The 25,691-nt window shown below is 39.2% G+C and overlaps 1 protein-coding gene across 6 annotated transcripts in view; it reads right to left on the bottom strand.

Moving 5' to 3' along the window:
• The window catches only part of PDE7B (phosphodiesterase 7B), a 309,161-nt gene that overhangs the window by 28,423 nt on the left and 255,047 nt on the right, over window positions 1–25,691 (bottom strand). For all 6 annotated transcript variants that reach the window (XM_050972230.1, XM_050972231.1, XM_018916984.3 and 3 more), the window contains 2 exons: window positions 13,753–13,836; window positions 918–1,069 (listed from right to left, as the gene is read on the bottom strand). In XM_050972230.1, coding sequence (XP_050828187.1) covers window positions 918–1,069; window positions 13,753–13,836 — 236 coding nt within the window. The remainder of the gene's footprint in view (window positions 1–917; window positions 1,070–13,752; window positions 13,837–25,691) is intronic.

Below are 25,691 nucleotides of genomic sequence, written 5' to 3'. Positions count from 1 at the left end.
CAGTGCAAATTCTCTTGGGTTTTTAATACAGTGTCTTAAAATCTTAGCTCTCAGGTGAATATGAGTTACAAAGTGCTAAACAAAGAAGCACACAGGAATAGCTTTTATAAATTTAGATACACTGCTACTGTAAAGCCCACTCAGACATGCAGAAGAATCCATCATTACCTACAACTGCCGTGTTTTACAGCTACATCAGTGGAGTCAGGAGATTCTGATTCTGGACTAACTCTATGACCTACAGTGATGTATGTGTGAAAGAAATACACATTCACCCCCATCTCTAGTCTACATTCAAACAGTTCTGGATTCTTAATTTCTTTCTAACACCTGGCACATAATCTCCTCCAGCAGAGAATAAAAATTGCTCGGGCATATAATCCCAACGCCATCAATTGTGAAAGTTTTCCTAGAAAATGCCATTGAAAATAAGTAAGAGTTGCAAAATAAGATAATTGTATTTTGATCACTGTGAAGTTTGCAGTCAATGTTCCACGCTTCCTAGCCTTTGCCACTACGGAGAGCTGTTGTGAGTTTCCCAATAGCTGTTCCACAGCAGATGAGAGACACCTGTCTTTTTTCAAGCAGATGAACTAAATGCTGTGTCAGGGCTGCACTTGAATCAGCAACTTAACCTGAAATCCTTCATTCTTTAATAAATCTGTGTTATAATTTCAGTTGTTAGAATCTGAAAATGCTGAGTAGATTTAGCAACATTTTCTGTTCCTTTGAGACCTAAGCCTTTAAGGCTGTAGCCACCAAAGAGGAATCGACAATCTGTTTGTAGAGAGACAGGCCCATAACACGGGTCATTTAAAAAAGATCAGCCAGGAATTTGGTTATCTGAAGGCTAAAACAAAACTGACACTCTCTGTAGTATTATTAAAAGAAATAGAGAGCTGGAGGCCCTGTCTTACCCTTGCTTGCCCAAGGTAGTCCTCATCCAGTAGGTACAGAGAGGCTTGTGGTATAATTCCACGCAGTAACCGGGATGCATGGAAATATCTCTGGAAACTTAACAGTCTCTTCACTTTTTTCTTGGTGCCGACTTCCCCTGAGAGTGTAGTATCTGTGAAAAGCAATCAGTACAGAAACCATGAAACCCGAGGTGATGGATGACATTATCAGTTTAATATGAGAAATATCAAACACTTTAAAATAATAATACAAAAATCACAAAGTTCACACTTCCTGCCAAGCCACATGAAGGAGCTGTATTCAAATCACTTCAGCGCAATATATTTGTTTATTTTAGAGAGGAAATACGTTCCAGGGAAGAGAATACTATTGTAGGTTTTGGAAGAGCTGAGTTCAGTACACTGCCTGTGACAGCCTTTATTGTGACCCAGCTCAGTCACTGGCAGGAAGGGGGTGAAACATCTACTGACTGTAGGTGATAGGGGGAGCCTAAATGACTAGGCAGAGCTAGGTACTGGAACGCTGCTCTTACCCTCTCTGCCTCTGTTCCCTAACCATGCCCCTAAAAATAACATTACTTTGATACCTCACAGGAGGTGTCATTGGAATATATTAAATATTGCACAGCACTAGAAGTACAAGGTGATCTTGGGTACAAAATCAAAAAAGTGACACCAAAAGAGAACTCAAAATACAGTCTGAAAACACAAATGTGCGACCCACTTTTGGAATAGGAAATAAATGAGAGAAAGAAATAAGAATAGGCTAATAATCCTACTGCATTGAAAATTAAAAATGAAGAAAATATTTCAGCTATGCAGTGAGGAAAGCAGGTATATTGAGATAATATAGGCATTTCTGGTTACACAACTGAGTATGTTTTTTTCACTCAGGATAATTCTAATTCCCTAATGCTGTATTAGGAGATTTTTCATATAGGGCTAAATGTGACATGAAAACCAAGGCAGTTTTTATACAGTGATTAAATCACTAATTAGAGTAATTAAATTAACTTATTGTTAGTAAGAAAAATATGGAGGCTTTCTAAAACCCAAAATGGTTTAGGTAATTTCATCTGAACTTTTAATAGAACCTCATACTCAGTTATGGTGTTTTCATTTTGCAGTCTGGTATAACTTTTGGAAAAAAGAGAGGACAGAAACTGGACAGTTGGTGAAAGGTAGCAAGATACAACACAGTTTTATATGTAAGACAAACCTTGTAAGAAACTGAAGATTAAACAGTCCTTTGAGAGAAAAGTAATGATTTCTTGAGATAAGAAGCTCCATAGCAATGCGCTGGTTTAAATAAGAGCTCATGAAAAATATCTACACATTGAAGCTGACTCTCAGTTTTTTATTTTTCCATCTCTTTTTATGAAAAAAACACTGAATGTTTGTTCTACTGTGAAATTAAAATATCACTTTGTCTGCTGTTTCTATGGGTGGCATTATTCTGAGAGGATTTTCAGAGAAGTCGCTAAGGTTTTTTTGGATCATGGACGGTTCAGGATTTGATTCCTCTAACAGCAGCAGGCACCCTCTGTAGCAAGTTTCTTCCTAATTAAGTAATGCAACAGCTACTGAGAGGCACAAAGTCAGTAATGACATCCAAAAAAGCCATGCTGCATACTGAGGATCAATAGAGCTTCCAAAACCAGAAAGCCGCATGGTTCTTATGTGCAGTCCAAAGATCTCATTGAGTTTTAATAATATAAAAGCACAAAACAACTTCATTGCATCTTGACAAGCCATGTGGTTTCCAGAATGAAAACAAGAACAACACCACTACTGTACCAGCCTGAAGGTCAGGTTTTCATTTATGATGTGCCAGCACCTGCCTTGATTTTCTCACACATTTTAAAAGCTGGAACAATTTCATGGCCTGTTGAAGGAGTGACTAATGTAGGTGTAAACAGTTACCCCGTGGCAGCAACACATGGAGGAACTAGTAGACTTGTTTTCTTATTTCTTTTCAATTGTATAGGGCTGCTATGAAATGGCTGGCATTCAGTTTAATTCCTGGATAACAAAACACTCTTAAAATAAATTCACTTTTTAAACTTGTGTTAGCTGTTTCTCAACTTTCCAATTTCCATCTTAGCCACAAGCTGTCACTACATTAAGGTAACAAGTTTAAATTTTAAAGTACAAAAAAATCCACTTTTTTACATTAAAAATTAGAAGTTGCCCCCCCCTAATTTTTATCTAAGTTATTATCTGTTTTTTCAGTTAAAGACAGACGACTGAAATCACCATCTACACTCTCTTAAATTGTCTTTAAAACTCACACATGGAGTTACTGGGGATGATCTGAAGGTGAAGGTTTGGCCTGAGTCCCAACAAGCAGCTGTACATTGGATTATGAAGAAGTGTTTATTTTATCCTTTGGATTACCAGATCATTTCAGTAGCATAAATAATACTTGCCAAAGCACGAACAGGTCAGATGGAAACAAGTAACTCCTTATTATGAAACTTATTTTCTGAATTGAACCGCCAAACTTGCTGCCCATTGCTCTGTATGGTTGTCATGGGTCTCAATTCAAATTTAATCATCAGCAGACAGCACCCCTGAAACCTGACCTGAAGTTTTCGGTCAGCGCTGTGCTCTAATATATTATACAAAAATATTACCCGCAATAATCTGTTGTTCTTCATTTTCATTCATAAGGGAAGAAGTTAATAATACTGATAAAATTAGAGCAAATATATTTTCAAAACTGGGCTCTTGACAGAAAAGCCCAAATCCAGCACTGCAGGCTATCCATGTGCAAACTCTCGATGTCAATTAAAAGAATATCATGTTAAAATCACATCCTTTGGGTCATTTCAGTAATAACTGATTTGCTTTTGAATCACAGGATTTATCAGCTGAATGCTATGACCCATCTCAGATTACTCTGACATCCACAATAATGTATTTTATTATGATGGTGTCTTGCATAAAATTGGACTGACGCTGCCCTTCTCTGAGCACAACACAGCCCAAACAAGTATAATCTCACTAGCATTTTCTCTATCCCCTTCCAACAAACAAAAAAAGGAAAAGCACAACTATATGAAGTTGAGAGAAAAAGGTTAATTAGAACAGAAGACCAAAAGGCAATGCAGCCAAAAGTGAACACTTAAATTCTGCTCTCAGCTCAGCAGTTGCATCTGAATCTTCCAGAAGCAAAAAGCCATTCCCAAAATATGGGATCTACCAGCTGACATAAAACCAAGATGCAGTTTTAAGATGAAATTAAGGATTTATGTTAATGACTTACAGTAAAATGCTGAACATACTACTTTATTGACAACTGTAAATTTCAATTTAAATTGTAAATATAAAATTTTGATGATGACACATGTTACAAGTCATACAGTGCCTTCAGATGAAACTGAATTACAAAGTAAATGAATCAAAAATATTACTGCAGATATCCCTGAACTTCAGCTGTGGAACTATGGATACCAGAACATATGCTATAGCATCTGGTTAAAGACCATGCTCTGCAAAGCTCACATGGGAAAGATTTAGTAATTATGGGCAATTTTGAAATGAACGTGAAAGACAAACAAGAACGTCTTTTGTTTATACCCATAAAACTTCCCCCCAGAACTGTGTTTAACTTTAGTCATTGTGGCAACTTTTGAATGTTTTGCTTACCTAAAAAAATTCCATCTCTTGAAAGATGCCCATTCTCATGCTACGGAGTGACTGCCTAGCAGAGGGGTTGCAGAAACTCTCTTTGTACACTGAACAAAGTTACTGCATGAATTACACAGACACCCTGCAGGAATTACACACATCTCTACAGAAGTGTTTGTACCAGCATTCCTCACAAAGCTCAACTCCTGCTTTCAGAAACTCAGGTGGCCTGAGCTCGCAGCACTTCTGTGTTTGAGCAGGCAAGCAAAGTGGCTGCATTTTTCTCCAAGTAATTTGATAGCCACACCAGGCAGGCACATGCCAGCAGACCATGGGTGATGTCTGCACTACTGCACGTGGCCCTCCAGAGGTTAATAAGCTGCAGAAATCAATGGCTGCCTTCTTTCTCCCAACACAGCTCCTCCAGTTACACAGATCTTCTCGCCTTAAATTGATCTATGCCTCACTACACACCAACCTCTGTTATTTCAGGAAAACAGTCTTCCTGCACTGGGAACTGCTACCAGTTTTATTTCACATTTCTTTCACGCTGCTGCACTAGCACGTGCCCACAGGCAGCGTGAATATAAAAATGATGGAGTTTATGCTAACAATGGTTGAGTTAACATCCAGAAATGATCACATAAATCAAATTTGGACAAGGGTGTACTTAACTCTGCACCAGACATTCATTACATTGTTACTGTTCTTTCAAAGTAAACAACCTTTGTTATGCATTCAAATAAAGCCTCTGAGTTTTCCTTCACAGTACTGCCTTTTGTTATTTTATAGCACTTCAGCCTACAATAAAAACAGGTCACCCAGCAGCGTGAGTGGATGAAAAAAGGGTTTATTAATTTTCAAAAGTGAAGGGATTCAGAAAAGAGAAATGTTTTTTTCCTCTTCTTTCCTAAAGGATGCAGAATAAATCAGGTCCTCAAGCAGCTGCCTTTGAATCATATCATTTATAATACCCTTTCTCCTCTTCCAAGGATGCAAAGGCATTTCATACACAGCCACTGTATGCCTCAAGACCCAGGCAGGACTGGTGGGAAAGTGCTGGGATATCTGGAAGATAAGGTGAGAGGGTGAGTCCTGCAATTTAAGGTCTGGACAGCCTGCAAGCAGCGAGGATTCTGGGAAACAATTTGTCTCTGTTCCTACATTTTCTGCACTGATTCCCAGTTTGACAACTGGTTAGAAAACTTCTCTTTGTAAGCCTGAGAGGTATGTAATTGACTTAAGAGGAATAACTGGTGTTTGTCCTTTTTCTTTTTGCATGTAAAACTATGCTATGCATTTACATCACCTTTACTGAAGTCTTATCTGGCATATTCATTGCATGCTTGGTTGCTGAATTTTTCTGCCACAGGAGAGTGCACAGCACTGATGATAGGAAAAAACTGCTGTGCCTTCCCTAGTATCTTCTTATGTTACAGACTTAACAGCCTCCAAAGTACAACAGCAGCATTAGTATGATTAGTTGAATTAACACTGGTGATCTAAAAATTAATGACAAACTTTATGTTTTAAATTTGAATTATTAGAAAGCGCTTATGAACTAGAGGAACAGAAAACCTCTTCTCTCTGCACTGTCTAGGCCTTCCAGATTTATTTCACCTTGTATTCTAAACAGCTTTCAGAAAGAAAACACTGAAGTTTTGAGGAAAGGCCTGAGGAAATGCACACACCACCAGAAGCCCATGTGGGAGGACTGTCACTTAAAAGCTTTCAGTCTAGGGCAGAAGGACCAAGGAGCTCAGATGAATACCCCAGTTCTATGTCTCAGTCACCTGTGCAAGAGACTACCAAACAGGATTGAGTCAAAAATAGTAAGATTGCGTCAATTTTATCTTCTGAATATACACTGCAACTAAGAAGACTGAGATGAAGACCTTGCACTATATCCTATCTACAGATAAAAAAGTGTTGCTCTGGAATCCTGTAAATGCAGAAATCCTTCTGAGACTTCCTCAGACTATATGGAAGCCAAAAAAGTTGTGTTATAAACACTTTGGTTTTACTTGCTTCTCCAACATCTAAAATATTCTTTGTCCCTTGACTTCTGAAAAATTCATTCTTAGAGACCAAGTGGTCTCTGTTAGCTGCCATTGTTTATAGAGGTTAACTGCATTATTTCTCTTTAGAGGGACAGACTTTTTTTCAGTTGAAACTTTTCTCACAGCAGAAGCCATGAGAAAGAGAGAGAGACCCTGAGCACATCAGAGAAAAGCAGAAAATTAGAAGTACAGCAAAAGAAGTTTAAAATTTTCTGCTTTAGAGTAAAAATTTTGTTCTCCAGCCACATCCACAAGTGCACAAAACCAATGCAAAGCCCTGCTAAAAGAGGAGGTACATGTGCTTCTCTGGATACTGTGAGAGGTTCTGAGAAATCACCTTTCTAGGTGACCTGGCTTTGGAGTTTCCTCTTCTTTGAACATCACTTGAAGTGATGGTGCCTTGCAACAGCTGAGTTTCCAACTCAGGAAGCTTCTGCACAATTATTGGCATTTTGAAGAAGACTAGTCATGCAGTTTCCTCCCCAACCCAAAATACATTCTTTTTGATACTGTTTGAATGAGAATACAGAATTTAAGAATTATGCAGATAATTCCATTTATATACTAAATAATCCTATTGCAACAAGTTCTGGAGAAATTAGGGTTTCAAAGACCACTTAAATAACAGAATATTAGCCATAATACCAGGAAGAGGAATAGAATAAATCCAAATTTAAGATGAATTCAGATGTGTTTCTTATCACAATTTGAAGCCTTTACTTGGGCTATCACTCATCTTTATGCAAACAAACATTTTGGCATCATTTTATTAAGCCTCCTCCAAGTTCCTAGGAAATGGCATGTTATTTTCTGGTTTGTCACAATCTCATTATCATTTCATTATGAACCTTTACTTTGACACTTCAATCTTTGTACAGCAGCCAGGACCTTTTCTTCCTAAAACTGTGAATGCTCTATAGCTGATTACTGTTTCTCCAACAGGAAACAGTGCATCCCCTCCTCCTTCACTCCCCTTGAGAAAAAACAACATAACCTGTAATAACAGCAAACCCAACCTACATTTATCATTTTAATGATCCCTTCTCCTTGTTCTTTCTTTTCCTCTGGCCATTTGGAAAGTATCCTCAGTGTTATCTTCAGTACATCCTTTCCCTTTTCTAATCAAGGAAAAGAAGGTGGGGTGGCAGAATGGGTCACGCACCATTTGGCAACTTTTAAAGGGACACCTTCAGTCAACTGAATCCCAAGTCTGTACTAAGAAGTAAGTTACAAATGAGTGTATCAGGTCAGTGTTCACTAAGACTTGGTGTGTGAAGCACATGCAGGCTTTTTGTTTGTTTTGCTTGCTTTTGTTTGGTTTGAGTTCTCCTGAAGCATTCATAACCCAAAAGGATGGATTTTATTAGCACATGAGGACATGTGCATCTATTGGTTTTACATTCTTTCATTTTTCTGCCAGTGTGGCATTAAAGCTAAACAAGGAATATGAATGGCAGGAAGTAGATTATACTTTTCAAACAAACTCTGTTATTAAATTTTGCATATAGCATCACTTAGAAAAATACAAAAATGCAAACTCTTCCTCCAAAAAAAAAAACCAAAACCCTTCCTATTATTTGACTAAAAGGGAGAACCAGATTGACTTCCAATGATACAAAAAATTTTTAATATAGTGAGGGGTTACTGGAAAAGAGTACAATCTCTGTGCTGAAGTATTAAGAGGATTCTAATTTCTCTTCCTTGAATAGGTAACTGATAGCAAGTCCACAGGCTGACCAGTTCTGGAAATGTTCATCCCATTCAAACAAGCTAACCAGATTAAGAAGCCTATGTGTCTTAGGGATGTTGATGAGTATCTTTTGGATGGGTTTATCCACGAGGAACTAGGGGAGGTATTATGTAGAAATAATGCAAACCTCATAAGATCTCTCCCTTTCTAATTCAAAAACCATCTGGAACTTTGGACTCATCTCCACAGGCTGGGCTGGGTTCTGAGTAATCCAATCAGCCCTTGAAACTTCCTCACAAGACTTTTAGTGTCCTAATTTAACCTAGGTCAGAAATATCTAAAAAAGCATCTCTCACTCCCACTTCTCTTTCTAGCCAAAGGCAACAAAACAAGGCGCTTAACCAAACTCTTTTTAACCTCACTCAATTGGGTTCAGGTTACTTGATGGTTCAGTTTTGGGCTGGTGGCTGCGGTTAAGTTTTATTTTCCCTGGAGATGGGCCCTACCTGAAAGCCCTGGAGTGTTCAAAATTCAAACCCAAAAATGAATGTAAATTTTGCAATAGACCCTTCTGTAGACAGGCAGAAACCACAGATTCAAATGTCCACAGACTTTGGTTCTTTGAGATGGAGACATTTTCATTACTTCATATCTCCCCTTACTAATCCTGACAACATGTTTTATTTCTCCAATACCTAATTCATCACACTCCTGCAAAGTATGTGATGAATTCACTTAATTTGCAAACAAACTGAAAACCAAGTATTTTGCTTGACTCAGATCAGACAACAAATCAAGGACAGAAATGGAATATTACCTAATATTACCATTTATCACCATCTGAAGTTAGAAGTATATAATCTGTAATAAATTAATTTGCCATGCTAAGCTTGAAGCAGGTGGGGTTCTTTGGGACTCAGCTTTTGCCTGCATGACAACATCAAGATCCTAAGTAATACAGAGACATACCTTTGGAATGTTTACAGATATGTTTTGACATTTTGCATATTCTCAGATCCCACTCTGTGTTCCTGCTGAGCAAGGTGTAAGAAAGTAGATATCTCTCTGGGTAACACCATTTGGGTACAGAGACTCCAATCTGCAGGTCACATATATAAATACTGAAGTAAATACGGAAGAAGGGAATTAAATATTGTCAATTAAAGGCTAATAATTCTGTCGCTTGCAAGCCAAAATTTAATCCAGATAAAAGCTTAGCACAAACAAGATGGGAACTGGAGAATTTAAGTCTTAAGAACCTTGTCTTCTGACTCCCTGGACAAGCAAACTTGTAAATAATAAGTTATTTATCACAGCTATAATCTGTGTTATTTTGTTACTCCCCTTGATTGAAGCTGGCAATAAAACAAAGTATCTAACATAACTGCAGTGGGGTGAGGTCTTGCTTACTGCTGCATGTTTACCTACAAGTCCAGATTCATCACAAGGAATTCCCTCAAACTTTTGAGTTAAGGCAATGAAGAAGTGTACCGTCACAGCCACCAAAAAAACCTCATAATGAGATAATAAAATCCATTTAAATCAATGCATATTAGTCACTAGTGAGATCTGCTTCAATGACTCACTGAGCAACTTTGTGAATCAGAGAACTAAATTATTGCTTACCATAGCTATACTCCTTTATTCCTCAAATCCAAAATATACTCTGCTAAAAGGAAAAAGGGATTAATTTTCACTGCAGAAGTGTTTTGAATTCCAAATTATTACCCTGCAAATATTTAATTTAACTCCTTTTCTGTCCTGTAAACACAGCAAGGTTCATTTAATTCACTGAAATGTGGAAGTGTCAATGAATTGCCAACATCAATTTCGACCTGCACCAGGTTCAGTCTCAAGCTTGAGCTACCCAGTTCAGAGTCAAAATTTCCTAAAATTTGTGAGATTTTGTTTGGAATTACTTGAAGACAAAACTATCACCCTATCTTCCCATAAACCTACAGGGCTGTGCAAAATTTGCATCTCTTATTTTAGGAGTCCTCCCTCTGCCGGGGAGGGGTTGCTACCTGGCTTCCCCTCAAGCTTCTGACTCGCTGCCATCAACAGAGAACAGAACCTGGTAGGTCACACAGCTGCAGGACTAACTCCAGGGGCTGGGGCAAACATTCACTGCTCAGAGAACAGAACCAAGGAGTTCTCGGGGACACAGGGGTATTTTACACTCAGTTTGGTATTCCAGAGTTATTAAGAGTCCCCAAACCCACCAGTGCAGCTATGCCTAGGAAAGCTGGCAGCTAGGCAGAGGAATGACAGGCAGACACTGAAGCTCTGCATCTCCCCCAGACAGGATTCTGAAAAATCCTCACGGTCCCGAGAGCCCGGCAAAGACAAGGGGAGGTAACACTAACTTTCTATATACTGCAGAGTCACTGGAGGAATGTGTAGATGGCATCACTGACTCAAACTGCAAGAAGCCAACATTAGTACAGTTGGCTTTGATTAGGGCTACAGAAGATCCCATTTTCAGAGTGAAGGAAGATTTCCTATCCAAAAAGACTTCATGGTGTCTTAAGTTACACAGCGACTTTACTGCAGGACTCCAGAAAAAACAGAAGATATGGTCTAGTCAGTGTTAACCCTTAACAGACAAAGTAGGGAAACATCCACTAACTTGCATGAATCTGCAAGTACACAAAAAAAAAAAAAAAAGAAAAAAAAAGTTATATGTAAGTAACCTTTATTCTGACATTAAATATCAATGCCCTGTATTTTTTTTTTACATGTGAATTTACAGAATGGATGTCAACTTGTTCAAGAATGAGCTTCAGTGTTTTCCCTTACTTTAAAACAAGGCTGGTACTGTTTTTTTAGAACAGTATTTCAGATGCAAGATAGAACAGTTGCTATTTAAGCTCAGTTTGTTAGTAAGAAGCTGGAGTAATGTTTATGCTGCATTTGTTGATGACCTCTGAGAATATTTAATAAAAAATTTAATCTGCCTCTTATCTCCCTCACTCCAACATCTTTCAGTATACAGTTGCTGCCTGCCAGTTACTGCCCCCAAACAAATGCAACATGGTGACAAAGTTTTACTGCAAGTATTAGTTGGGTACCTTTCAAGAAAGCGTGCAGTGGTAGCATTTATATATATTTCTTTTTGATAGGATGTGCAGCACCATGGTTTTTTGCTGCTTATGTGCTTATGTTTTTTGCTACTTCTGCATAGCAGGAATGGTTGTAGATGTAAATGAACAAATATTACAAAAGCCTGTTTATTTCCTGGCAAAACACATCTGCATGCTCTGACACTGAGCATCTTCATTTACTTGTAGGTCACCAAGTGAGCCAGGCCCAGTGTGCACTTGCCAGCTACAAAATCAGTAGTCAAGTATCTAGAAATCCCACTTCATTTTGCACTGAAAAATTAAGGCAACACTACTCCTTAGAGAGAAGATGGTAAATGTATAAAGACCTGAAAGCCATGGGGAATCTAAAATCAGGATCACTGCTTTCCCTTACAGAGATCATCATCAGCCAGCCCTACATTTCAGGTTATGGAAAAGCAGTAAAAAGAGGAAGCTGGAGGTCTCTGTGAGAGAGAGCACAGTAGCATGGAGCCCCCAGGACCCCCACCCTGTTGGACCAGAGGTGCACACACAAGGAGGTACCACTTTTTAGGTTCAGCAGTAATATTCAGAGTGGAGTTAGGTTGAGTGCCCTGCTCCTGGCATGATCAAAGGCTGAGTATTCATCAGAGCATCCCATGGATGTGTCTCTACACAGCCCACAGATAGCATGAGCATTTCCCAGAAACTGGCAGGATCTGGAGGATGGCAGGACTCACATACAGGGGCTAGAAGTGAAAGCCCTATAGCCAGAAAAAAAATCCTTAAACTATTCTTGTGTTCTTCCTTCTCCATGGGTAAAGAAACTGAAAACTTTTTTGAAGTTTAAAAGAAACTGGATTTTATATAACATGTATGTATTCAAAATAAAAAAGAAAGGAATCAATTTAGTCACATTTGAATAAGAATATATATCCACTTCTACTTCATGAATGAAAAGTGCTTTATTTTCTCTCAGTCTTTATAAGGGCATGCATGACCAGTACTATTTACAGCTAGCCTACACCTGATTTTTCTTCATGCTTTTCATTGACAAGTCAGAACTAATCTGTCCTCAAAACTGCTCAACCAGTAAGTTATTCCCTTTGTTCTGGAAAACTGATGGACCCATCCAGTAAGTTATTCCCTTTGTTCTGGAAAACTGATGGACCTTACCCCTTATGTCTTTCTACCTCAGCCATAGCAAGCTCTCTGATGGACTTACAACCCAGAAAATACCTTTAATCAGCAGGACTGATAGCAGCACGTTGCTGGGTGGCAGTAACTCTGCCAGCATGGGTGGATGCAGCCCATCAGGTTGCAAGATCAGATCAGATCCCAAGCCCTCCTCTCCCCAGCTCCTCTTTACTCCTGACTCCCAGCCAGCCCTCCTGCTTTGCTTCCTCCCTGCTCCCTTCCCTCCCCGCTTCCTCCTCCCTTCCCCTTCCCCAGAAACCCAGACAAGGAGTACAAAAAGGAGAATTCAAACTTTGGTTTGACAATTGCTCTTTGATGAAAAGCACAATCCCTAGAAGCACAACAGTGTCAGCACTGAAACTGCTGGAGTTCCAGTCTGTTTTGATGAAGACAGTGAATACCAGTTTTTTCAAAGGTTGCAGTACACAAGGACACATCAAGATCTGCCTCTGTCCATACACTGAAGTTTACACAGCATCCAGGCTGAGTGCTACAGGACCCAAGACTTAGTGGTTCTTTTTATTTTATTTTTTACACACTCGCTAATGGGTTTGCATCGGTATAGAGAATCCATCAGGTGAAAAAAAAACCCAACAGGGTCTCAATTTGTTTCTTTTTCTTTTTAGATTTGCTGTCCTTTATTTACAACAGTGGCAAAATAACTTCAATCAAAATGAGGTTAAGATTATTTTTAACAGATGTTCACTGCTGGCCTGACCCAAAATCCATTGACGTCAATGAGAAGACTCCATGGGGCTTTGGATTGGGTTCTAATTGTTGGAAAAATTAATGTTATTGTAAACCACTGGTCAGTGCTGTCACATGCTCCCCTTCTGTGCCAATTCTATATGACCGGATAACAGCTTCACATAAATCTGTTCCAACTGTTGTCTAAGAGGCTAAAGGACACAGAGGTTTATCTCTTTAATTCTGAACTGCCCCTGCTCCTTCCCTAGCACACCCCACGACCCTCCTGTATGTACATTTGACAGATTGAGCATTATGGACTATTCCCACAATCAAAGTATTTCACAGCCAGACACTGTGTGGAAATAATGGAATTAATGCTGACTGTGTGAAGACAGCTGAGCTACAGATATGTATGAGATGAGATAGTTTGGTTCATACACTTTCAATAGAGATTTTTGTTTGTTTTTACTTAAATACAGACCTGAAAGAAGGGTTGTACTTACTGTTAAGAAGACGGAAGTCTATAAATGGGTAGGAGCCGCGGCGCTCGGAGACAACCCCTGTCTGACCTCTCACCCGTGCATCTCCTGCAAAACACAAAATCCCCAGAGACATTAGAAGGGGCAGCTGCCTTTCTCTGCTGTTTGCATCTAGATCTATTTTTTAATACAAAGTGACGACATTACACTCCTCCAGTGGGAAAACTAAGGTCCAAAAATTCATCTCCCATGACATCCCTGGGTAATTGGGTAAAGCAGTACAGCTGATCCTCTTATCAGAACAAAGACAAAAAAACCCTTCATTGCTGGCTGGGATTAAACAACATTATCCTATTGAACAACTTCTTGCCCAGCAAGCAGACTCTCATTGCTTCACCAGAAGTGCAGATGTCTGCCTTTTTCTTTCTCAAGCAAGAACAGGTTGGACCCTGACTGTCAGGGCTTCACATACAAAGGTCCCAATCCCAGACTTGGCCCACAATCCAACGGACCTCCGCAGCTGTGGGACTGGTCTCAAAACCATAAGTTGATGAAAAAATCCCCCCCAAAAAGTATTAAGATGTTTTTGCACTTAGGTGGGCGGTTTGTATGTTTGTTTGTTTGTTTCTGTTTTACTTTTTGCTCTTTGAGCACCCTGGAAAATACAAACCTTCTCCTCAAACACTGCAGCTGTTTTATGCTAGTGAAAACCTGATGTTCTCAGATAAGCATTACTCTGGAGTGTTAGTATGTATATTTAAAGGTGATGAAATGCCAACACAATACTAAGAATTAGCTCTGTGTATTGCTGTGCAATTCACTCTGACTAGTTCTTGACTTACCATGTAATATTGATGAAATAGGTAAAACCAATAGAAGGACAAAAATGGTCCCCAGGATATATAATTGTGACAAAACCTCTCTCCAAGGAGACAGGAAGTAGTGGGAAAGCATATGTCAATTTTACGTTTCCATAATTTTAAGTATCTTGTAGTGAAATGTAATTGTTCCTTTACAGGCAGTCAACAAGACCAAAATATTAAAAATTCTTAAATAAGATGAAGTCTGGAGACCTTGAGGTTCTAGTTAGAGTACTCTAGTTCTTCACCATACTAATTCCTCTTCTACAGAAACAGAGACCACAGTGTTGAAAGCATACCCCCTGCACATCCTTACACAGCTCACATTGTAGTCCTATCAAAGTGTCAAATGAAATATGAATTTTTAGTTAGTTTGAATTGCATTTCCTTTGGGATACAAATATAGCATCTGACTAATCTAAACAATAATTTAAGAATTTGGCTGCTAGTGCTAGTTTCTACTGCTTGTGTTTAAAAACAAGAAAGCATCTTGCAGCATGAAAGAAGGATCTAGTTAAATGCTGTTACTTTTTTTTCTATCTAATGTTCACTTAAAATGTGCTTAAATTATGTTGAAGGGAAGAAAGCCAAGTAGAATTATTAAGTTAAGTATCTGAGGTGGAGAAAAACTTCCGTGCCCTCTAGGGGTCCTTAGAGATACAAAAGACACAAGAGAGTGCATGCAAATTAAGAATATTTCAAACACAGTCACTTTTGATTATAAATATAAATCTAGGTTCTCTCACCCTTACTTTCACTTTGCTTTTTTGTTCCCAGAGACAGAACACGGGTTCCCCGTTCTCGGCTCCTCCTTGCCGACCACTCTAGGGAACCAGTCCAAAACAACCCAAGCTGCTGTTGACCCCACTTACCCCTCCTGACAGCAGGGGCAGGAGGTGCAAACCTCTACCTGCTCTTCAGCTGTTCCACTTCAAAGGTATGCTGATGCCGTGGGTCCACCTTCATCAGCAGCTTAAAATTACCCATCCCCCGCGATCCTGGCGTTAAAGAGTAGAAGGGTGGAGCAAATAGCTGCAGAGTTTGTAGAACACCGACGCAAGATTCACCAGCACCCACAAGCCAGAGCCCACGAAGCAGCACCCAGACTTAAAAGCATTGCTCTCTGCCACAGGTAACCCCATCAGATTGGCTCACGTGTGCAGAAAGAGTAAGGATGGCAGGCACATGGTAGGCATGATATAAACTCAAAAAAATCAGGCAGGCTTGAGCCTGCTACTGATACAGGCATCGGCAAATTAAGAACGGGTGCGAATTCAGAGCATGCCTTGACCAACGCTTCTGTTTTTCTGCAGGCACCAATGAATTAACAGGAATCTGCAAGTAATCCCCTGTGTTACACACTGATAAACACGTCACTTGTGACTGTATCGGCAGAGACATTAAAAACAGCAACAAAAAGATAAATTCAGACTCCAAAAATCTGAAAAAACACCCAAAGCGTATGATGCTATAAAACCAGCAAGACTGATATTCTTTCTAGGCTTGAAATAATGTATATATCAAATCAGAGGAGGTACCAGACAAAAAGAAAATCATACAGAGTCATGTATCAAAAGGATTCCTTAAATCTGATCTCAATAGTGTGACCCCAAATTCTGAGGAAGAGAACACTAAAGGTAGGCAGACAACTGTAACACCGATGAGAAGACAAGGTGGACTTACCAAAAGTAGACCATACAAGATACTTAATTACCTCAAATAAAATAACTAAGTGTTAGACAAAAGGGAAAGAAAGCAATACCATAGTGCAATTCAACAATATGGACCTTGTTAAAGAGAAGGCAAGAGATGAGTACAAGAACTGAAGGCTAAAAATAAGAAGACAATACGGTGCACCGAAAGGAAACTTTTTCTTGGGAGCAATTACTCCATAATCTCCATGATATTTAGAAAATTTATACTGGGAATGGTCCTAAAGAATTTTTCTTGATGATCTTGACACAGAAGAGCACTAATGGTCCTTGAGGATGACACAATGCTGGGAGATACCAGGCATTAACAGCTACAGCTATTTTAAATTAAGTTCACTGCTGCTGTCACCTCTTGCGTCCCAGCTGCTCTGTGGCCCAGATGCCTGGATGTTCCTGGTAGCCCAGCTTCTTCCCACAGTCCTGCTGTCTCATACAGACCTACAAACTAGCCAAATTAGAGGCTTATGTACACTATTCAAAGCAATTTCAGCAAAGAGAGGGAAAGCAATGGAGCTATTGATGCAATTAGTAAGAAATGTGAATGAGTTTTACTGAACTAGCAAACCCCAGGAACGGAAGTCATGACAAATTAGCGATTACTCCAATTGGCTATTTGTGTAATTTTACATTTTTTACCACCAATATAATTTTGGACTGTCTCTAGCACTATAGGAACCTGTATGCAGAATAAATCTGCATCCCTGCTGACTTAGGAAAAGCCACTAAAATCTTTATATTCTTATATGATTATTAACTTTATCCTGAGGGAAGGCAAGTTTCTGATGAGTCAAAGATGTTATCAAGTAGCTCTACCTCATGAATCTGTTATTTCAAAATACTTCACCAGGTGCCACCTAGTCTCTCTCTACATCATTAGAGAAAGATTAGTTAGGAAGTGGTGGTGGGCTAAATCAGCCACACCTCCCTCCATTTTCTCTTGGCTCACGTATTTGGAAAGTATTTATATTCTTCCCTATTACTTTTAATTACGTCTAAGTAAGGGATTGCACCAGATATACAACTTACCACATTAATTTGGGCTGTTCATGGCAACACATTCAATGCTATTTTTTTGCTTTGGCAGATGACTTTGAGGCTGTCTTTCATCAGTCCACCAGACCTTTACATCTCTTTGTCTCCACCTTAAAAAAATCAAGCTAAGCAGTTGTTCTGACAATTTATGCAATTAGCAGTTTTAGATAAATAATACTTTTTAGAGAGAAAGGAAGGAATTCTGTGGTAACAAAGCAGGAAATTTTGACAGCTCATTGTGTTCCCAAATGAAACAAGCAGGGTGAAGGGAAATGGTCAGGCTACAGATTCTCCTTGACTGCTTTGGGCTGAAGATGCAAGGCTGGAACATGGGCAGCTGCAAACACCAGGGGCTGCACCCTCACTGGTGCCAAGCTGCCACAACAGCTTCCAGCAGGGAGCTCTCCCAGGGGCTGCTGGGCTCCTGAATTTTACTCTGCTGTTGTTAAAACACACAAGAACACGAACCAAATAAACCAAAGCAAACCATTTAAGGATCTGACATGCATGACAGATCACAGGCACATGAAAATCATCTATAGGGCAAGAACCACTGCACTACTACAGCATCAAGGGCACTTCAAGATGGTTCAGAAGGGTTAAGGAAAAAATGAGGCAGCTCTTAACTGCCTTTCACATCTGGAGGAAAGAGCCATCTGCACTGAGGAAAACAACTTGTCCAAGACTTGCCTGAAACAGCGTGCGATTCAATTTCACTGAGCAAGCACAACAAATTAGGAGAGAAAATAGGGCCATAGCTGTGACAAAACAACAGAGCAGCTTCATCCAGCAGAAGTCAGGACCAACCACCAAATTATTGATTCTATTTAGTACACAGCTCCATGTGGTAAATCAGGAATACCACAGCAAATTCACAAGAGGTTACAAGTATTTATTCCAGTCAAGCTTTCTTACAATCTTCATTCTGGTATTTCTTAAGTTGACTGTTCAGGGTACATACTGCAGTGGCTGACAACTTTTCATGGAAAACCAAGCGGCAGTGGAAAGGCCTCTTGTGGACTCCATGGAGCCCATGGCTCCTCCACTATTTCAGTTATGAAAAGGCTTGGGATTTCTAACCTGAAGGAAGAGAGCTTGATGATGTTTTAAGCATCAATCTGGTTTTAGTGGAAAGGCTCCTTAAAGAGAGAAGTGTTGCTCTGTAAAAGTAGCAAACTCAAATGAAAAGCTACGTTAAAAGTGAGTACCAGAATTACTGGAATTGTATTTTTATTTGAAGAGATCTAATGCTTGTTCATGGTGATTCATGCTGGTTTGGATTCTTTTCATTCTGTTGTATTAGTGCTATGAGTGTTACTGCAAATTCTTGTTTTTTGAAGGCATTTTATAAAGACTTCTCATGTGCATCAGATCTTCTGAACAAAGCCATCTCCTCTGAACAAACACAAAGAGACTGATTTAAAGGTTACAGACTCAGGATGACTCCCCTTTGCAGCAGGAGAAACTGGAGCAGCCACCTCACTTCATTTATTTGTAAACACAGAATTTTTAAGCATGTAAACATTCCAAAATGTAAGTTTTTCCATGCTGTATGCTGCATGGTTCTACTATTTCTGGAAGTAGTCCTAATGAGCTCACAAGTATTGATTTCATCCAATGTATTCTGCAGTTTTGTTTTAAAATGCTCTGCAAAGGAAAGTAATTATGGTACTCCCTTTCTTCAAAAAGAACACAAAACGATGATGTAGAAACTGTAATTCAGTTATGTAAATGTCTTTTACACAGAAAATTACTTAAATTCCTTGTAGTGGTCCTACTCTGTGAATGAATTATTTTTATTTATTTATTACCAATTACTTGACAGCCAGGTATTAAAAATTCCTTTTCCAGCTGCAGATGAGGCATTTCATGCATGTTCTGTTTTCTTGCTATTTTGAAGTGCATAGTGGTTCTTATGTTCAACAAGAACTACTGGGACTGCTTTACTGTACCTGCCAGCTCTAATTTCTGCCCTCCTTTACTGACCAAAATCCACACCTCAGTTGTATCTCAACCTCCCAAAGAGTACTATCACCACTCCCTATCAGTAAATCCCTATCACTCCCAGTTAGTAAAATGCATGAAAGAGAAGCTGACAATTTGTTAATAAAACCCTTCTCAATGCTGGAAATTCTCCTGGTACGTCTTACCTGGATAGAGAGGAAGACCCTAGGATCCACAGGCATACCTGTAACAGCTGTCCATTCTGACAAATGAACAAGTTAAATGAGTATTTTACAGACACTCCAGAAATCCTCTCTTTAACCATATCATGTGACACCAGTGACTGATGAAAACACTGAACTGACAAATCTTGAAGCAAACCTCTTACAACACGCAGACTTTGGAGAAAGGTATTTTAGACAGGTGAAAACCAAGAGGATGAGAAAACTGCCATCAAGAACCAGATATCAGCAGTCATAAGAAACTCAGATACTGAAGCAGCATCCACATTTCCCTCTTCACAGTTTGCTCTTGCATGAGCAAATGCAGAGCCAGCAACACTAACATCTGACTGAAAAAGTGGCCAGAGTCGACTGGACAGATATCAACCCTCCACTGCATGAGCTAACAAAGGTAGGTTTCCAAAATGACAATGTGTTATATTGCACTGGCAATTCTTTCACATGTTTTTGAGTTTGATAATGGGCTATGAATTACTGCCTTAAGGTCAAACGTACTTCACACACTCGTAGGTCTAAATGAGTGAAGTAGGTGCCTCCGCCCAGTGACTAATGCTTAAAGAGACTTTCAAAGACCCAAAATGTTTCTGACTGACGCAGATGGAGTCTAAGACCCTTTCCCTAAATTAGATGCCACGATTATGAGCAGAGTATGGGGAGGGAAGAATCCAAGACCTCAGCCGTTCAGGACTGTATTCAGAAAACTGAGAACACACCAAACCCCTTAGCTGTGAGTATGCCTTTCACTGTGATTATCCCTGTGACTATTTGTAAGAAACAGAACAGATACATGCACCTTTAGCTCACACCAATGAGGCACACCCTCAAAACATATATGTACTGAGTACACTCGTAATATTGTATATTCTTATCCCACAGCTCAGTTAAGCAAAAAACAGCACTTGTTATGCAACAGCCATCAGAGTACTGTTCTGCATAAAACACAGTAACTTATCTCTTTGATTCCACTGCATGATATCTACTTAACTTTCAGTATTTTCTAGATAAAAGAAAAAAGCTTGTATAAAGGTTTACATAATGTGCTAAACCACTGGACAAGAAGACAGAGAGGAGCATAAGAACGGGCAATTTGCACAGCCTGCTTAATTAGGAACTTTTCCTTTTGAAGACATGAGAGGTTCAGATAGAGGAAGGTGCTTGCTAGTACAAATTTTGTAAAATTCAGCCGATGCAGATAAAAAGACAGACAAGTGTTATCTAGCAGGAAAGGATAGGGAGTTATAGAACTAAGACCAAGGCACAGGTCTTGAAGAAAAGAATCCAATAAGAGAGAATTTTGTATAAGTACAGCATTTTAAGTGCAGAAGACAGAAGTCATCTATCACCACCTCCATACTTGAAAGCCATGGTTTAGACAACCATCTTGACTTTGGTAAATATTTTCCTTGCGCTGCATTGTAAAGAGCAAGCCATCTACTGTGTAGAGGGGCTGATGGTATCTTGAGAGCCTCACTGCTGGGATCCAGTGGGATCCAATGGAAGCACTCTGGCTGACTTCAGGCCTACCATACTGCTGCTGCTCAGCAGGGTTAGCACAGGCTTGGCACAGAGGTCCTGGGGCACTCTGAAGCAGACAGGATCCTCCAAGTTCTAATGCTAGGAACCACCTGTTTTGTATGGTGCTATTGGTGGGGCATTTCTGCCCCCAAATATTGATCACTGACTTTACAGGAAAAGTGGATGTAGATGGAACACTGAACTGTCTTGATAATCTTGATAATCTACATGGTTTGATAGTTGGTTAATGTCTCTGCATTAGAGGACAGGAGTCATGTCAGCAGAATCAGGTTCCTGCATCACTATTATTGCTTTTACTACAGAGCCCTCCCGGCAAGTGGCAAAACTTACTGGTTTTCCTAAACATGAAATTGAATTGTAACAAACACCTTAAAAACTAAAGGATAAAGAGCTGTAATAAAAGTAGTAACAGCTAAAGCACAGTCTTGGAAACAGGTAGTAGGTTGCATTACCATGGCAACTTTGAACATAAAATCCTACTGTCATGCTACTCTCATCCCTCTCCCAAATAAATTGCAGCATAAATAAAAGAACATTATTACTTATTCAATTTGAAATTTTGTGATTCTAGTCTTCAGCCAGGCTCTCACCTACACTCCCAATTCCAGGTCATTAGGCTTTCATTTTGAACAAAAGAAAAGGATTTGTTTTCTCTAAGACCAATGCCAAAAAGAGGTATAGAATTCAAATACCTTTGCAGAGTGCAATAGGTGAAGCTATTTCTGTTGTCATTCCCCAAAGATAAGGATTTTCTTCTCTCATGAATACACCAAAACCCTAAGTTATCCTGAATATAAATTCAATTTTCTTAACTGTGATAGCATTCTAGATAAAGACATTCTTTCAGAGACCCTTTTGCATTTGCCTTTGTATTGTAACTTCAAACGGAATTCTTTCAAACATCTACATCTTATTTTATTATATGGATTTCTGACTTGAACATTGTTAATGCTTTAAATGCTTCTACTGTGAGAACACAATTTGACTCCTTGAATCCAGCAGTGAGGGTTTTGCAGTTGAAAAACAGATTCTTTTTCTGCAGAAAGCTGATCTAATTGTCCAGCATTTATTCAACCAAATCTGCTTTACTGTTCTGCATTCTCTTTTCTCACCCACCAATAATATTTGTTAACTTTTTATTTTTGTTCTGCAAGTTCTTCAAGAATTTATAGGTAAGTATACATACATAATGGGTTGCACTGACTGAGCCACAAGGTATGATTCTCATTTTCTGCCAAGGCACTATTATGTTGGCAAGCAAGAAACAGTTGATATTACAATCTATGTAAATCTAGCATAGCCATTGCTTAAAATTTGATATATTATATATAATTAATTTATATAAAATAACAATTGATATAATGACATAAATATTAATGAAAAAATGCTGCTCATTCTAAAGTGGAATAGAACATTTTTTAAAAATGTTCAGTAATTTGGTTATTAGTATTTTTTGTTTCTGAGAAAGAGAGGGCATGCTTGGAAATAACATGCAGGATGATAATCATAAGCCCTGAGCTCATTTCCTGGTTTCTTATGGAACAAACTTTTCTTTCCATGCCTCTTCCTCAGAAGTTTTCCACTTCTGTGTTTTGTTTGTTCTGAGTAGACAGCAAGTTCTCTAATGCAGGGCCTCAGCAGATCCACAGCATTTTCTACCTGCAGTTCTGGTTTCTGTATTACCACAGTTCAAACACTAATTATCTCTGCTCTTTTTTACAACCAATGGTTAAGTTAGACAACACAATAGAAAATGAAAGCAGAGGGGTTTACTGGTGCCATTAAATCAAAATATGCTTTCAACTCTTTAATGTGACACTAAAGAAAATTTGCCTCTATTTCCACAGCTTTGCCAGAAGAGTTCTCCACCCTCTCGTTCCCATTAAACTACAAAAGAGACATGTTTAAAACCATAAGTAGTAATACAGCAATTGCCATTGACTACTTTTGAAACACCTAACATTAGCCAAAACCTCAAGTCTATCAACACTTTTCACAGAACAGCAACCTGTGGAGCCAAGCAGAAAAAGCACAAGACCCTCTGAATTTGCTGCCCTCTGATTTTTGTGCTGAAATTGCACGCCTGCCATTTCCCTCACACAAGGAGACTGAGTCTCTGCTGATTCAGTCTGTCTCACCATATCTAACCTGTGGTGCCTGCACAGCCCTTTAAGGTGCAGCACTACAACGCTGGAGATGAGTGAGGCACAATAAACTTAAGTTGTCTCAATCTTGTGCATTGACCACAGGATGATCCTTCTTTGCCAGTCTCTGCATGTTCCTCATCTCCTCTTTTCCAACTCTGCTCTGCATTATGCACACACACACACACAAAATATCATATATATATATATATATATATATAAAAATAAATAAATAAATATGCATGTAATCCTAACTCTTAGGTGACCCTTCCTCCTTGCCTCTGACTCACTGCCCTCTCCTGAGGCTGGAGTACTGTGCAGTGCTCCAGTAAAAACCAGCTCAGCAGCCCTGGACACTTCTTCGCTACTCCCAAGGGTCTTCATGGCTGGAGAGAACAATGACAGGGAGAAGGAGGAGAAGGAAGCACTGAGCACTGGCTTGGCAGCACAGGGAGGTGCCTGTCCCATCTTGTAGGAGAAAACTTCACTCACGACCTGAAGCTCTGCTCTGATTAAAAGCTTTATCTACATGAGAGACTGCAGGAACAGATGTCTTGAGGTTAATCATTTGAATTATTTTTGTACATTATATATTACAATAAATTCTTCTCTATCTTTTGAATTCAAAAGAAGTAGCTACAGAAAATAACTGTAAATCTTCTTTCTTGTTTTTAAATTTGGTCTATTACCAAATGGAACATATAAATACCTCCATAACTCACTGAATTATTGATCAATAAGTCAAAAGAACTTTGTCCAAAATAATCACTGATTTTTAGTGATAACCTCAGCATTATTTGTTTATTCAAGGAGAGTACTTCCTGAGCTAGTCCTGGGCTAGTCTACATACATCTTATCACGCAATACTTCTTAATCATAAAGTATTTTTTTCAATAAAAGGATGGCATATGTATGTAACATAGCTATTTAGGATGGAACTTGTAACATTTTGATGCTAGACACAAGAACAACGCTGCATCAAGGGGAAGCTGAGCTTAACTGATCTTCTGTTGGAAAATACTTCTCTCTTCCTGTTTTGTACACTGTATTTTTCAAATAGTTCATTGGATCTAAAAAAGAATCAAACAAAAAAAAAGAAAAAACCAAACCAAACCAAAACAAAAAAAAAAAAAACACACCAAAAAACACCACACCCAACTCATCAAATGCAGAATCCTAATCTGGCTATAACTTAGCAAATATGATACCTCTTACACTTAAACAGATCACTCATCTGTATCATTCTTGCTTGGTACTATGCATTTGAAAACTTCAGAAAAGTGTGGCAAAAGAGAAAGCCCTGGATCAACCTCCTGTTACCCAAACATGAGCATAGTCTCTGGGCACTGTTCACTGCTATGGTTCAGCTGCCTTAAATATCTATAGTCTAAAGTACAATTAAATAGCAGTTTACTTTTTTTCTTCATGGCACATTCTTAAGAGAGGTAAGCACATGCTGGCTCAAAGGAAAATAATTATCTACATATTTCTGTAATTACAAAACACCTGATAAACCCATCTAATTAGGTGCCTCCCATGGGCTAAGTCTGGTTATTTCCCCAGAACCTGGTTTTGTGTTTCCTGGGATGGCAGAGCCCTAAACATGACACAAAGCAGCAGCAGCAGGAGCAAGTGGCATCTGGGCCTCTTCACCAAGAGATGTGCGGGCAACCAGAGCTCCAGAGAACCCAGCAAATGTGAAAGCTGCTGCCAGGGAGCCTCTACCCAACTCCTTTAGACAAATACGGGGTTCCACTCCAGCTCTTTATTCCAGAAACTGCAAAACTTTATCATCTGAAAGGAAGAGCAACTAGCAAGGCATGCAGAAAGGATGGCTTACCATAACCATAACCAAACCCCCTCTCAAGGACCTTTGCTGATCTCACTTTGACAAACAACAATGTCTCATAAGGAACCTGCACTGAACATTGACCTTACATACTCAAAGAGAGGGAAATCCTATCTTGCCCTGGAAATAAATAGATTCTGCTGGCCTCTGGCTGAGGAGAACAGACAAAGCAGGGGAGAAAAAGCATTTTCCTCCTTCCTCCTACTCTGTACCTACTTCCACAAGAAGTCAGGAGAAAACCTGGTTTTCAGACTCACTGCTGCACATCTGCATCAATAAATATGTGAATATTAAGCCTCCAAAACCACCATGAACGGACAAAATCATGAATTAACATTGTAAAAAACTCTACAAATTATTCATCTCTAAGTGGCCCAACCCAGCAGTCTCCATTTACAAACAACTACACCAGAACTACACCTAGACACCATCTGTAACTCAGGCCCATTGTGGCATAAACCTTGCCAAAGTTTTATTTACTGTGTCAGCATCAAGAACCAGGAGGCATATACAGGCAACCCACTGTGAAGGGAGCCAGTGAGGAAGCTTTTTGGGATGTTGGCAGTTCAAAGCAGGCTGGCATCATACCCTTTCTGGAAGCCAAGACACACAGTACTATCTTCCAACTTAATGTCTTCCAATTA

Source organism: Serinus canaria, chromosome 3 (assembly GCF_022539315.1).
Source record: "Serinus canaria isolate serCan28SL12 chromosome 3, serCan2020, whole genome shotgun sequence".
Lineage (NCBI taxonomy): Eukaryota > Metazoa > Chordata > Aves > Passeriformes > Fringillidae > Serinus > Serinus canaria.
The sequence above is the reverse complement of the archived record's forward strand: the minus strand, read 5'-3'. Positions and strand labels throughout refer to the sequence as shown.